This window comes from Lynx rufus, unplaced genomic scaffold (assembly GCF_022079265.1).
Source record: "Lynx rufus isolate CCGP_SWC_20201006 ecotype Redwood Valley unplaced genomic scaffold, mLynRuf1.p SCAF_11, whole genome shotgun sequence".
NCBI classification, from domain to species: domain Eukaryota; kingdom Metazoa; phylum Chordata; class Mammalia; order Carnivora; family Felidae; genus Lynx; species Lynx rufus.
Window position 1 is genome coordinate 52,058,241 of NW_025814825.1, and position 15,509 is coordinate 52,073,749.

Genomic DNA, 15,509 nt, shown 5'->3' on the forward strand with positions numbered 1-15,509 from the left:
TCCTCCCCACATATCTGTGAGGTCAGTACTATTGTCTCCATTTTACAGATAAGGAAGCAGGGAAAGTTAGGGATTCTAGGTGCTCTATCAATATTTGTTTAGTAAATAAATATGTGATTTTTGCCCATGGCCATACAATTTTAAAAAGGAGCCAGCCAAAACTTGTTTTTGCAATATTGCTGCATTCCGTTTTTCTTTTCCTTTTCCGTGTGTGTATGTGTGCATGTAAAGGGATGGAGGGTGGGGTGGGGAGCAGGCAGAGTTGCTACAGAGGAGGGGAAGGAAGCAAAGTGAGGACAGCTGCCTAGGAATTACTACATTCATGTAGTAATTTTGGCACAGTTGGAACAGCATCTGACTCTTAATCCTGGGGTCATGAGTTTGAGTCCTACATTGGGTGTAGAGATTACTTAAATAAATAAGCCTTTTCTTTTAAGTTTATTTATTTTGAGAGAGACAGAGACAGTGCAAATCACGGAGGGGCAGAGAGAGAGAGTCCCAAGCAGGCTCCACACTGTCAGTGTAGAGCCTGACGCAAGGCTTGAACCCACGAAGCTGTGAGATCATGGGCTCAAACCCACGAAGCTGTGAGCTCATGACCTGAACTGAAACCAAGAGTCAGACACTTAACCAACTGAGCCACCCGGGCGCCCCATTAAATAAATAAACTTTTAAAAGAAAATGTTAAAAAAAAAAAAAAAAAAGAAATACTAAATTCTAGCATAATGTCCCCATCAGTTGTGCTACCTAATCCTGATTCTGTTTTCACTTAATTAAAAAGCTCTAACTCTTTAGTAAAGACGGTCTTTTATAAAACCATGGGCAAACTAGAACTACAGCCTGGAGGTGAAAGCAAAAAAAACTTTAATAACATGACATTTTTCTAAATAATGAAAGTAGTACATATTTCTTGAAGACATTTTTGAAAATACAGGGGAAAAAAACCCATCTACATTTCAATCCTTACGGAGAAGCAGTTAACATTTTGGAAACCTTTTGATGTAACCACCCTGCCACCTCATTTTCAAGAGCAGGTGTTTTTGGGGCGCCTGGGTGGCTCAGTCGGTTAAGCGTCCGACTTCAGCTCAGGTCACGATCTCACGGTCCATGAGTTCGAGCCCCGCGTCGGGCTCTGGGCTGATGGCTCAGAGCCTGGAGCCTGCTTCGGATTCTGTGTCTCCCTCTCTCTCTGCCCCTCCCCCGTTCATGCTCTGTCTCTCTCTGTCTCAAAAATAAATAAACGTTAAAAGAAATGAAAAAAAAAAAAGAGCAGGTGTTTTTGCTTCTGTTTACTAAGCCAAGGAGCAAGGCAGAATTATTCTGCTCCTGTGGCTGGTGCTCTGACAAGAATAGAGAAAAACCTTTGCTCACATCTGGAGAACCAGTGGTGTGCCCCAGAAATGAGAACCCGACGTTAAGGAGCTTCTAAAGGTCATCTGAAGGGAAGTCCTGGCTCTGGTCGAATAAGAATAATGCCCTCGGTCCTTTGGGCTCTTTGTTTTCCTGCTCTAGGATCGAAGTTCTTTTCCATAACTGAATAATTGGAAGACCTTTCCAGAGGGAAATAGCGTTTTCCAGTTGAAGCAGTTCTTTCCCAAAATCCACAGGGAACAAACTGAGTCTGTTCACTTTCTTTTATTAGGCAAACAATTTACATTTTATTATGAAAATGAAGTCTGCAAACAAGATTACTTTATTAAATCACCACCTCCTCAGCTTTTCTTCTCTGCTGTAAGTATGCACCATGATCTAACGGGCCTCCCACTAGCTTCCTGAGCATTTTTCAAATCCCTTCTCTTCCTTGGAGATCCAACTAAGATGCAAAATGTTTTCATTTTTCAGTCTTCTTGGAAAAAGCGGTTTTTCATTCTGTCAAAGAGTGGGGGAAGGAGACTTCACGTCTCCTATTACAAAGACGAACATCGCCGAGGTTCCATTGAAATTGACCGGTGCGCATCCAGTCCGGAAAACGTGTATAACAACGGATACTAACACAGGGCATGCAAATTGAAATTTAAATCATTGACTGAAAGAACCAAAGCCTTCATGCTTACAATATTGGTTGCTGAAAAGAAGCTGAAATGAAGAACATCCTGAGTAAAACACAGCCACATACTTATTTCACGTTGTATATACCAGTTCATAAATTATTCATTAATAAGCATTTAGTTACAAAAGACTTTGATTTGCTTAATTTACGGATGAGGGAGAGCAGATCAAATCATCATTTCATAAACCCAAGATGGATTTTTAAAAAAGTATTGAGATTTGCTTTTTTTTTTTTTTTTGGCCTTCTCTTTAAGAAATTCGGTACAAAATGAAAATTAGGAAGCATGATCGTTTGTAGAACAAAGAATTCAACAGAAATAAGAATTTTTGAATTCAATGTGAGGCTGAACTAAGTATTTGCAATCAGTAATGAGCCAGATCTAAACTTATTTTGTAACATTATTGGACAATTTCCAAGACATTGATCAAGCAGACCTAAATTTTATTCAGTTTGCATCTTAATATAAAACAGTAGTCATTGTGCTTGAATCTGTGTAATACTTTGTGTCTATATCTAACAGAAACTCCAGTGTAGAAGTTGGCATAAGTAGCCATGAAAAAATGCAATCTGTATGTAAGATGTTCAAATGCCACCCTGATGAGGTGATGTCCATCAGAACCACTAACAGGGAATATTTCCTCATTGGTCATGACAGGTAAGTAGTAAGATAACACAGTGTTTCCTGTGTGCGCAGTAAAAAGTGGACAAGCAGACAAAATATCTCAAACCAGTAACCAATAAACAGACTTTGAACAGAAATCCATGGCCACCCCCTGCAACACCATCATTAGTGTTCATTATTGGGTAGTGTTCATTATTTGTTGAAACATCTCAGAAAGTAACCGTATTCATTCCCTAGGGCTTCTATAACAAAGTACCACAAACTGAATGTCTTAGAACAACAGATACGTATTGTCTCACCGTTCTAGAGGCCAGGCATCTGACATCAGGGTGTCACAGGGCCACGTTCCTTCTGAAGGCTCTAGGGAAGGTCTGTTCTAGGTCTTTCTCCTGGCTTCTGGTAGTTCCTTGGCTTGCATCAGCAGAACTACAACGTTCACACAGCATTCTCCCTGTGAGCGTGTCTCTGCATCCAAACTTTTTATAAGGACGCTTGTCACAATGAATTAGGAGGCCAGTATAACCTCATCTTCACCAATGACATCTACAATAACCCAACCCAATTTCCAGATAAGGTCACATTCTGAGGTACTGGGGATTGACACTTCAACAGATGAATTTTGAGGGGACGCCAGTCAACCCACACCCCCATCCCCATCACCCCAGTTGCTTTTCACATAAGAGAACCCAATACACAAACATCTGTACAAGCTGCATGTTAGGGAGGGGCCATGTTCATCCCTGAAGAAGTCTTCGGTTTTTAAGGGGGGCTCCCGGTGCAAGCAAAGGTGCCTAACGGATCCTTTGTAGATGATTGTCTGCTTGACAGAGAGGCCAAGGCCAGGGGAGGAAGCTGGGCAGAGGAGGCACAGAACGCTCACGCCGAAGTATGAAGGGCCTTGATCTGCTGCAGATTAAGCCCAAGGCGAACAGCCTTCTTTTTCACATTGTCATGAAAGTCAATAGAACAGTTGTGATTTATATAAATTCATTCAAACACAGGCTTCATAAACACACGCATCCCCCAAAGGGAGGCACACCTGGGTAGCTATACAAAAAAATGGTGCTGACGGGTTAAGGGGCTCGCTTATGAACACAAAAGAAATCAGTGTCAAAGCCAAAAGGTCCCAACCCTATGAGCACTACTGTTATTTTCGACTGTTCTTCCCATTTCTCTGAGCTCTCCTCGCAGAGGCGGCAGGAAGATTAATTCTAGTGTGCAAGTGTGGAGGTGGTGAGGAGCCAGTGGGTCACTGAAGCTACTTCGGGAAAAATCTTTATTTCCCTGGTACCTGCTCCCACTGCCTGTTCCAACCTTAATAAAAGAATCTTTTTCTGGTTCAAAAGGAGCACAGGTGCTATTGTTGCCACACGCCAACTGAAAAGTTTATTCCTATCAACAGGGAGAAGATTAAAGACTGGGTCTCCTTCATGTCATCATTTTGCTGGGGCGCCAAAGCAGCACGCCAGAACACAGAGGTGACTCTACATTGCCGATAAAATAACAGGGCACCTGAACACAGCCTCTGTCACAAGGAAACAATGGTAGCTTTTGCTTTTCCTCCTGAGCAACTGGCACTAATACAAGGAAAAAAGAAGTGAGAAAATGTGCATCCTTGTTATTTTTGTGATGAACAATAGGAAAAAACACTTCCGTGTTTGGCAAGAGACCTGAAAGGCAGACCCTTCAAATTTTCATTATGGGGTCGGAGGAGTGAAATGCACTTTTTTAAGCGTAGCTAAGACTACAGCAGTTCCCATCATTGTTATTCAAGGTGCATAACAGCTGCCTTTCTCAGTGAGTAAGTCTAGGCTGGTGTCTGTACAAAGGCTCTTCATATCTCTTGCGTTTTCAGTGGAATCTCTCTTTAATGTAAGGGGTAGTAGCTTTAGGTTTTTAATTTACTTCCCGAGAACCTTCGCTGATTTACACAAGTCCTTTATGAGGGTAGACCTTTATAAATGAAACTCAGTCTATAGGTATCATCTTGACATGTTTTCTCCAAGTTGTTCTGTGCCCACAGCAAGGGCAGAGGCCGTGGAGGAAGGAAAGCGAGGTGTGTCTATGGTAGACCCAAATGACCAGAAAATAGTGGCACAGGGTCAAAAAGACAGGTTGAGGGAAATTCAGGACATCGGAAGCCCAGGCTGAGAGTCCTCAAGGGCTTGGAAACAGGAGAGAGCTATGATCACCTTGTATCTTGGTGTGAGAAGGCTGGCTGGGGGGATAAATGTTAGCGGAAAAGACTGAAGGCGGGAAGCCCAGCGACGAGGCTGTTGCTTCGGTCCAGGTAAGACATGGATTGTGCCCTGATTGCAATATTCCTCTTCCATAAGCAGGAGAAATTCTCCCTGGGTGGTAAAAGGCCTTCTTCAGACCCCAGTCCTCTCCTTGGTCCTTCCAGCGCATCAGAGGCTGTCAGCCCCACCCCACCAAGAAATAGTCTTCCAGACGTGGTAATCAGACTTCCATCTGTCTGTCTGTCTGTCTGTCTCTCTCTCTCTCTCGACGCCTTGCCTGGGAGTCTGCTGATGCTTCCAAAGTATTACCCATGTATTTGACACCTTCCTCTAAGCCTAACCCACCATCATGATCTTAGCCTTAGTATTTATCCTATATTTAGTCTGTTTCTTATACCACAAATGAGCCTTCCTGCTTGCCCTGCCTACCTTGAAATGTATTCATTCATTTTGGGTGCGCCTCACCATGCATCTGGGTATGTTGGGCAGAGAACCCTCCAGCTAAACAGAAGCCTGGCTGGCAACCTTTTCCTTCCTTTCACACAAAGGGTGCGGATTACCTCTGTAAAAAAGATTCCCAACACACCACTCGGTCTCCTGCCATACCGTCTCTATTTCTGGGGTAAAACCAAGGTTCTTATTCATCTTTTTCATTTACCCAGATCAATCTTGCTTCCTCTTAAGTGTGTGTGTGCACGCACGCGTGTGTGTGTGTGTGTGTGTGTGTGTGTGTGTGTGACTCCATTTCTAATGAAACCCATTTGAGGAAAAAAACACATCTGGCTCTTGAAAGTGATTTGTGATTATGCTCTCAGCTCTCTTGGATTCAGTCTTCCCAACTTTGGATTAACGGACCAAGTGGTTGGGTTGTTTTTTTTATCTCCTGCCGTGGATACCATTTCGTCCATTAGAGATGTAACCATTGACCCTCCCTTCTCCCTGGGTGCCAAGCACATCTTAATATGGCATAACCTGCTGTTTTATCTAGTTGGGAGCTCTCCAACTATGTTAAAAGCTTTCTTACCCCCTGCTTTTCGAAAGATAACGTTACTGGTCGTCTTGCCTTTTCACACTTTGCATTCGAATTCGGAGATTTTTCAGTCAGCTCCAGTAAAGAGTACCATCTACCTTGTTGGGTTTTGTTGTGGTGATGATGGTTGTCATTGTCGTTGTTGTGGGAACCGTTCTTCACCCCCAGCTCGGCACGGTCTGGCTTCATGATCTTGGCACTAGAAAAATGGACACATTGAAAACATTTTGTTTTTAAAATCACTTCCCTTCAAGGACTTCCTAGAAAACATTCAAGTTCTTTTCAAAACCCTTGCTCACAGGCATTGTTCTTGGAAGAATTAAGTTGTACTTGTAACAATTTTCCTGCCATGCAAAGCAGCTGCTTTAGTAGAGGGAGGATCTTGTATCCACTGGGGAGGGAAGGTGGTAGTTGCTTAAACCTACATTACCTTGTAGACTGTAATTCATATGATCACATGACCAACACTAGCAAATTGCATTGCTATGGAAACAATAGAAGTGTGTGAGCAGAACACAAAAGAGGAATATTGAGCAGGAAGAGGAAAGGTGTGGTGCCCTGACCGCGGGCTGATTATCTTCTCAGGTGGCCCCGGGGGGAAAACTAGTATATGGGAGTGGGGGGACTCAGTGGCAGACCTTAGTGCCTTAGAATATACCCTCCCCCACCGCCCGCCCCTGAGATAACTGCTTGTTCTAAGTTACAGGTCCCAATGGTAGAGAACAGCCTGAAATATGGGCTTGTATTTTTACCTCATCAAGGTGACCCAGACTCAAGAGGCGAGTTCAAGTTATGTGGACTTCTGCATGTAACCTTGGGAAATGTTCCGATCTTCTCAACTTAATCTAATATGGCTTCCCAGAAAGCCTGTGGTTTAATTCTGTCTCTTGCAAAAAAAAAAAAAAAAAAAAAAAAGAGAGAGAGAGAATAGAATTAATTGTCTTCCTCTCTTTATTCAGCATTTAATGGAAAACAATTCTCCAGGACTCAGACAAGCTCACCTGCCACATGATTTCTTGTCAGAGACTACTGAAGAGACAGAAGAAGAGAGTCATTATATTAGTCCTCAGAGTATTCTTTTACAGGTAACCCCTTCCATCCACTAATCCTTCCTTCCTTGTACGGATATTTGCCGGGTCCCTGCTGTGTGCTGTTCCTGAGGCAGGAGGCTGGGCTCGGTGGCGAATCAGGCATAGGTGATGTGCTCACGGTGCTGAGCCTTGACAAGAAGGAGGCCGTGATACAAGACAGAAAGGGCTCTGTGCTGAAGAGAGATGCTGATAAATGCCTGGAGTGCATGAGGGAAGGGAAGCGGGGAGGTGATTTCCAGACAGAAAGAAAAGGCCATTAAAAAATACTCCCCCCCCCGCCAAAAGTAAGTACAAAACTATGCAGTGACAGTTCAGAGAAGGAGGAGATTGGTGTTGGCCGAGGTGGTCGGAGGGGGCTGCGGGACCTCATAAGGCCCGAACACAGCTTCATCAGGCCAGAGAGGAAAGGGGGGCTCCAGGTGGAAAGCTCGGGAAAGCTCCTTTCAGCTCCTGAAAGCTGGCTCTGGAAGAGCGCCATTTGTAGGTGAGCAGCGGGAAGACTGGCTTGGCTGGAAGGAATTTTTCCAAATATGGGTTAATGATTCAACTGCCAGGCAGGCGATTAAAAGCCCTGAGGGTTTTTGAGCAACCAGTCCCCCAAATGCCTTAGTGGTGAGGGGCTAGCCGAGAGCCTCCCAAGGGCAATGTCTTTTCTAGGACCTCCGCAGCCCCTTGACGCAGGTTGGCTAGCCTGTGAGCACGGTGGCCTGAGGCCAGCTTTGACCCAGCCGGGTGACACGTCTCTACAGCAGCACCGGTCGGGAGAAAGAGTGCATATCATTGAGTTGCCTAGTGACGAAACAGAAAAATAAATAGCAATTTAGTCCAATAAAACACCGCATCGGAAACACGGGGAATCCAGGAGGAGAAAACAGACTTTGAGTCAGTCAGAAGCTTTCCCAGTTCAGCCTCCTAGCATGAGCACCATTGCTCATCCGGCGGTGGATGTACTGACCCTTTGAGGGCCCAGAGCCATCACGTAAGGGATAAAAAGGTACCCGGTTATTGGTAGACTTGCATCCTTACACTTATCCCTCTTGTCTGTAGTTGGATAGTCTTACTGCTTCCAATGATCCTGGTCAACCTGATAGTCCAGAACAGTTCTCGGAGACAAATGAACATCATTACATGCCAATGAAATCCTGGTACGTAAAACTGTCATGTCCTTAAAACTGATTCCGGCCAATGTACTCTTATAGAACAACCACTGTTGATATAGTCATTCAAAAACATCACCATAGACCAAATTCAACACATTATTCCGCAATCTCAAAACAAGAAGTGAGAATGCTTTCTCAACCCACCGAAATGCTTTCACTACCCATGTAGTGACCCCCTCGGGTCATTTTCTGTCTCCTGGGGAACTTATTTTCTATTCTGAATTGATGTCTCATCCTCACTTCTGTCCTTCAAGCCCTTCCAATGGAAAGGGTTATTTTGACTCCATATCCATTTTCAGAAGGGAAGTTTGTTGGATTTGATTCTAGCTGTGGCTGTGATTCTGAGGGCTGGGCATACTTGAAGACCTCGTTAGTTTTCACATGGCTCCTAGCTACTGAAATCCGATTCACCCACCAAAGAAAGTTGTAAATAAACATGGTGACAAAGGGTATTGTATTAACTTCTGATTTTCTAGTCTTTTCAGAGAGACATCCCACAAGTCTGCTGATAGCAAAGAGGGATCCCAGGCCCTTCCAGAGATCCAGAACGGGGGGCTTCACTTGCAAGAACAAGGCTCACAAAGTGACTCTTGTCTTCCACCTGCCAATATGGAAGCACAGACCATGAATGACAAAAAGGGGTTGGCCTCACTTACTGTTGTGCAATTATCTATACTAATCAAGTAAAGTTCTATTTTCTAAAACTATGCGCCCTTAGAGCAATGCAGCCTTCCTTTTTAACTCAGAATTCAAGTTTAAATGGTTCCTAAAAATCTTCAAGTTGGCCAACAATCCGACTAGCTTCCCCTTCTTACCGATGTGGTGGCCAAGGACAGTGAGTAACAGAGCTGGAAGCAAAGGAGTCCCCTGGGCTGTGGGTAGCATTTCCAAATATTTCTAAAAATTATCCCTTGGCTAGTCTTTCGGGCCCTGGAACTCTGGATCACGCTGACCTGGGTAGCATGTCACCCAACGTCTATGGTTAAAATTATGGGCAAGTTGCATGAGGTTTGGTTATAGAGTAAGAGGGGAAGATTTAGGTTTTAAGTGATGTCAAGGGCATTTGATGAAATTGTTCTCAGTTTTAAGTCTTTCCAGTATATTCTTCTATGGAATCATTTCCAGTGGAGAAATAAGCAGACCGGTGTGATAGATAATCAGTTTAGTCCATTTTTTGTTCTTTTCCCATTGTCTGCCATCCATTAGCACATCCCCAGAGGGGTGCGGGAGGGCATTAATGAGTAACTTAAATTCATATTCTCCCAATGTCTTGGACAATTTTTAACTGGGAAATACCATCCTAGAGGTAGGAAGTAAAGTCTACTCGGAATGTCCAGCTCAGAGCTGCCTGAGGTGACTTTTATAAACATCTTATCTCGTAGTAACATCCCTGATGAAAGCCAAGTGGAGAAACTGAATGTGTTCCTTTCTCCTTCTGACGTCATAAATTATCTTAGTCTCATGGAAGCTGCAGGACGGATATGGTAGGTTGGAGATTTGAGGGTTCTTGATGATAAATGGGGTTGGGAGATAGGCAGACAACGATTATATCCTGAAACTGTATGTGGCAAAACCGATCAGACAGCTTGGACTGTTGAGTTGTTCTCACAAAAGATCTTTGGTTGAGGCAAAAATGAAGGTATTGCTGTGTAAGAGGATCAGCTGGGAAGTGGGTTGGTAGTGGAGTGCCCGAAAGTCCAGTACCCATTTCTGATTTTTGGAAGGTAAAGAAGAGCTGGAAGGAATAGGTATGGTCCAAGGAAATCATTCCCAATCAATGAGCGATGACTGTTTGATAAACGGATGAAGTAATGAAGTTAGTGAAGTCAACAAGAATCTAAGGTCTAAAACAAATGCTCACACCAAGGTCTGAGGCTTCGAGACGCCTGTTGGTCTGGGATAGACACAAAAGAGAGAATCTTCTTAAAATCAGCACCGTTTAATTTGATTCTAAATTCTTTTAAAAACTTCATAGTTTATTCTGAAGGAAGATTACATTTTCACAAGGGGAGAAAGTCCTTTAACGTAAAAGGCTTATTCGTTCTATAAGAGGGCAGTAAACAACTCTTCCACTTTTCCAAATTTCCCACCATCTAAGAGGCTCACTAGAGAGTCACTAGATAGTCATTGTGTAATCATCATGTGCTCACTTTCAATAAGCACTTATTAAACTCTTTCTGTTTACTTGGAGTTATATGGGTCTAAAAAAAATTTTTTTTTGAAGGTAGCACTCTACTTCTGGGGTCTCATAGCCTGGTGAAAAAAAAAAACAGCCACATAAACAAGCAAACATAAAATGCACTGTACTTAAATATACAATAAATGGGTGCTCGCCTAGTGCAATAGAAGTCAGGGATGGGGGGAATCATTAAAGGAAGAGGAATGTAGGAGGACCATTAGAGGTGGTATGATTAGAGTTGGCTTTGGAGGGCAGGTCCAACAGCGGTGACAGACGAAAGAATATTCAAGCAGAAAATGCAGTTTGTCTACTTCAGACGGGGTGTAACATAGCTGAAGAAGCTGGTGATGGTAATGAGGGTACCCCAGTCTGTGTCCTGTGAGCACAATCTCACACTCGTGTTGAACGCTGTGTTCCATTGCAGTGTGGCTCAGTGGCAAGGCCCCCCGCACCTGGGCTGTTTATTTTTTCACGGAGATCACATCTTGGCTGTGAATGACCTGATGCCCCAGGGCCTGGAGGAGGCTTCCTTGTTTCTCAGTCGGTCTGTCCAGAAGGAGGTGAGTCCTGCTGACCAGCTCTGGCCAAGAATAAGATCAAGGTCTTGGGTGGAGCCTGAACGGTTCATGTAAATACATGCAAATAACAGACTGTGACTGTAGAACCCTTTCAAAATCCTTTCATATAAAGTGATATTTGGAGAGGGCTCCGGATTAAGAGACTGAGCATCGGGGTCCAGGACCTCGGATACACAGCATGATGTGGTGGAAAGAGTTTACAATGGAATCGCATTGGCTCAGGATTTGCATTGCATCACCTTAAGTCAGTTTGTGCCTCATCTTTCTCTTCTGCAAAATTGGGGGTAAGGATGATACAAGTTGTTGGAGAATTAAATGTGATAATATGTGTAACATGCTTACACACGTGACTGGCACCTAGTAGGTACTCATAGAGTTATGTGTGCTTTTACTTCTCCGATTGGCTGGGGAACATTGGCCAGGTTCAGCTTTACACACTTCAGTCCCCTCATCTCCGAAATTGACCTAGCGGTACCTTCCTCACTGAGTTATTGTAAGAAGTAAACAAAACATGCGAGCGTGTACAAACTATGTATGTTTTTAAAGGGCTAGCCGTGGTTCTGCCTGTGCGTATAGTCTCCCTGTGGTAAATTCCCTCCCTGGCCTGTGTTTATTTCTTACGTGACCTTGGGAAAATCACGTTCTTCTCTTGGCTTCAGCTTTTTCTCTCTACAGGAAGATAGTTGGTTTTCAAACTGTGCTTCTTGGGTCCCTAAGCGACAGGAACTTGAGGAAGAGGTAAAGAAGGGGACAATATGTAAGACTTCGATGAGAGCAATCTACGTTTATCATTTATGTTTTTTTGATGTTGGCTCTGTTAGCTCTGCTTGAAGAAACATTTCCTTGTCTTGAAATCCTAAAAACTGAGGTACCTGGGTGGCTCAGTTGGTTGGGCACCCGCCTCTTGATTTTGGCTCAGGTCATGATCCCAGGGTCGTGGGATCGAGCCCCATGTTGGGCTCTGCACTGGGCACGGAGCCTGTTTGAGATTCTGTCTCTCTCTTCCTCTGCCCCTCTTCCCAATCGCGCTCGCTTTCTCTCTCTCTCTGCTCTAAAACAATCATAATGATAAGTAAAATTAAATTTTTAAAAACTCCTGAAAACTGCTGTGCTAGGTGATCTCTCAAATTTCTTCCAGCTCTGAGGGTTTCTGATTACATAGGTCTTATCTCTCCTGCCTGACACAATTACCCCATGCATTCCCATTACCTCTATGGGAAAAGCAGCCAAGGATGAGTGAATTGCCAAAGATACAGAAGTAGTCGTGGAACAAGGACTCATTCTCATTCATTCACTCACTCGCCATTTGTGAACATCTCCTTTAGTACTGAGCTAAGTCCTAGAACTACAAAAATGGCCTCAGCCTAGGCTTGAGGAGCTCACATAGTATGGATCAAACAGGCATGTTATGTGCTGGTTACAATGAGGTGTATGCCCTAGGATGTGGACAGAGGGCCAGTGAAGCAGAAAGAAAGGAGTAAATCTATCTGAGGAAGTCTAGGAAGGTGTCTCAGAGAAGGTAGTGTCTCGCTCGGGTTTTGAAGACCAGGTAGGAGTTTGTGTGCTGGAGGAGAAGTACATTTCAGGGGCTCAGTCCAACAATCAGGTAATTCTAATATATTTCCGTTGCCAAAAACCCACCCTGAGGCCACGTGCCCTATACAATCTTCCGAATCCTTCCAAAAGTTACCAAAAGATACTCTGACCTCCAAGATCCAGGCATCAGCTCCAAAGCCAAAAAAGGATTTTTACCTGGACCCAGGAATTTCACCTGGGCAACGTTGGCTGCAGTATATCAAGACTGCCTTTCTGGACAGTGGAATCGTGTATGTGGGAGGGGACAATAGCATTTCTCCTGGGCTGAGTCGGCCTGCCCCTTCCTATTGGAGAACAATTAGATGCTATGGAGAAACACGAGGTGCTCACCCAAATGGTTATCTGGAAGACAAAAACTTCTACTTTCCCACCCCACCATTCCTGACTATTGTTTATATTAAAATGAATGTCCAATTCTTCAAAAAAATTCAAATAGCTGGTCCCCGGAAGGGAAGAGAATGTTGGAAGAGGGGAGATGTGGAACCACAGGAGGGGCAGGCCATTTGTTCTAGAGCATTCGGACCAATCAGATTTACTTTCCCTCCTGTTGGGCTACAGTTGAGAGACAAGGAGGTCGGCTTGGGGACGGGGTAGGGACAATGTGAGAGTTTGAAAGGAGGGGAGAAGAGGTGTGTGTAAAAAAAGAAGAAGAAGAAGGAGATGCTAGATTACAGGGCAAACCCATCAAACTTCAATTTCCCCCTGATCTTGTCAGGGGCTGGTTTTGTCTGGTTTCATCTGGATCCTCTAGTTTCAAGAGGCTTTTACTTCCTGGTACAACTGGGCCCATCTGGGATCATCGGTGTTCTCTGGAATCTTCCCTAAAGGCTCAGGCCAGTGGCTGCCAGGGAATAAAAATCCATCTTCCACCTAAGTATACAGGTCACCCTGGCTTCCTCCGGCCCAGATGTTATGGTTCATCGTAGGATTTTCTTCCAAACCAGTTTCCAAGGGTGCTAATGAGGACAGACCAAGAGCAAACAACGAAGGAAAATCTTTCCTCACTTCATTTCCTTCTTACTTGTGTTTTAGAAAATAAAACTCACCATCGGCCGGATCCCAAATTCAGAGAAATTCCATGCTGTCGCCTGTACGTGCCCCTTAAAATACAAAGGTGTTGTACCTTGTCGACTGGGTGAGTCTAGACTGGAGAAGACCCTGAAGAGGAGTCCAGCCATTAAAAAGGGTCAACACCAACGAACTGGAGAGTCACATGCCAGGACCCACTGCTGAGGAGCAAGGGTGGGCCCTAGACTCTGCTGGGGCCCTGCCTCTCCCTCTCACCGCCGTGTGAGATAACGCACATCAGCACACCTCTCTGATTTTCCGTACCTACCCCTTAACGGTGGGGAAAACTATCACCTCTCCGGCTATTCATCAGGGATGCTGAGAGGGTCCAGGGGGATAATGACTGTGGAACGCAGAGAAAATGTAAGGCCTTGTTAGCTCAGACGTTGTCCCACACACCACAGAGATTGTTAAGTCCCTCATCTGAAATGCACTGTGTGTTCTCTGAGGTCATGGTCCGCACAATCCCTTCTTTGTTAGGGAACATACAGTTGGAAACGCTCATTCCAGGAAGGCAAGATTCCCGAGAGACGTGATACCATATCAGCCTTCCCAAACACCTCCCCCTATTCATCACACCCACCCATGGTCCAAAATGCTGAGGCAGGGTGGCCCCTTGGCTTCAATAATCATCTGGTTTTCTTCAAGACCCAGAAACTATTCTAGAAGTTGAAGCGGTTTTAGGTCGCATACAGCAAAGGTCTGTTTTCTCTACAAGTAATAAGGCAACAACGTAGCACTTCTACGTTTGAAAGGTCGTAACTGATTGGCGCATTAACTAATTGATCCTACAAGGCCAAAAACGTCAAATCTTTTTTCATAAGTAGGAAGACAAAGGCAGCGAAAGGACTGATCGAATCCGGGAACGTTCGAGCAAAAGGAGGCTTCAGAAAATATATCTTACTATGCTGTCATTTTTGTGCAGGAAGACGTCAAGGCCCCAAACGTTTAATACAAACAAACAAAACAGAAGCAGACTCATACATACAGCGAACAAAATGGTGGCTGCAGAGTGGAGGTGATGGGGGGGACAGGCAAAGTAGGTGAAGGAGATTAAGAGGTACAACCCTCCAGTTATAAAATAGGGAATGAAAAATCCAGCATGGGGAATTTGGTCAATAACATTGCAATAACATTGCATGATGTCAGATGGTGACTCCATTTATGTGGTACGCATGGCATAATGTATAGAACTGTTGAATCACTAGGTTGGACACCTGAAACTCATATAACATGCTATGTTTTAAAAAATAATAATAGTAACAATATACTTCCTTTGTAGTTCCCAGTTTCATAGCTGTTTAGTGACAGACCAAGAATCTAAAACCAGCTCTGAGAAACAGATGTCCTGCTCCTCACTTTGTATTTGGATTTAGGTTTGAAAAGACCTTGTGCAGGTAGAAGAAACATTCAGATACAGTTCATTTTCTGTTTTCCAGATTGTACAGAACATATACAAATTTTTAGTTTACTGTTCCTTTTTTTTAAAAAATGTTTTAATTCTTATTATTTTTGAGAGGGAGACAGAGACAGAGAGCAAGCAGGGGAGGGGCAGAGAGAGAGGGAGACCCAGCATTGAAAGCAGGCTCCAGGCTCTGAGCTGTCAGCACAGAGCCCAACGTGGGGCTCGAACTCACAAGCTGTGAGATCGCGACCTGAGTGGAAGCCGGACGCTTAACCAACTGAGCCACCCAGGTGCCCCTTACTGTTTCTTTTTTAAAGCTGGATTGAAGTTAAGACTTTGCCTTTTTTCTAGCCTTATTAAAATGTAGTTGACATATAGCGCTGTATCACTTTAAGGTGTGCAACATAATGTACAACCTCATGCAACCTCCTGTTTCTACTTCCCAGAAATTTGTGCTACAGAACTACTCACACAAATATACAAAAATGAT

The 15,509-nt window shown here is 44.1% G+C and overlaps 1 protein-coding gene across 6 annotated transcripts in view; it reads left to right on the plus strand.

Moving 5' to 3' along the window:
* PLEKHS1 (pleckstrin homology domain containing S1) overlaps positions 1-15,157 on the plus strand; it is a 34,537-nt gene extending 19,380 nt beyond the window's left edge. For 3 of the 6 annotated variants that reach the window (XM_047073472.1, XM_047073468.1, XM_047073467.1), the window contains 11 exons: positions 1,643-1,731; positions 1,843-1,949; positions 2,571-2,705; positions 4,075-4,150; positions 5,009-5,128; positions 6,902-7,027; positions 8,081-8,178; positions 8,670-8,876; positions 9,576-9,677; positions 10,797-10,932; positions 13,579-15,157. In XM_047073472.1, coding sequence (XP_046929428.1) covers positions 2,611-2,705; positions 4,075-4,150; positions 5,009-5,128; positions 6,902-7,027; positions 8,081-8,178; positions 8,670-8,876; positions 9,576-9,677; positions 10,797-10,932; positions 13,579-13,779 — 1,161 coding nt within the window. In that variant the 5' untranslated portion in view covers positions 1,643-1,731; positions 1,843-1,949; positions 2,571-2,610 and the 3' untranslated portion in view covers positions 13,780-15,157. The remainder of the gene's footprint in view (positions 1-1,642; positions 1,732-1,842; positions 1,950-2,570; positions 2,706-4,074; positions 4,151-5,008; positions 5,129-6,901; positions 7,028-8,080; positions 8,179-8,669; positions 8,877-9,575; positions 9,678-10,796; positions 10,933-13,578) is intronic. The other 3 variants (XM_047073470.1, XM_047073469.1, XM_047073471.1) reach the window with 3 other exon arrangements.
* The last annotated feature ends 352 nt before the right edge of the window (positions 15,158-15,509 follow it).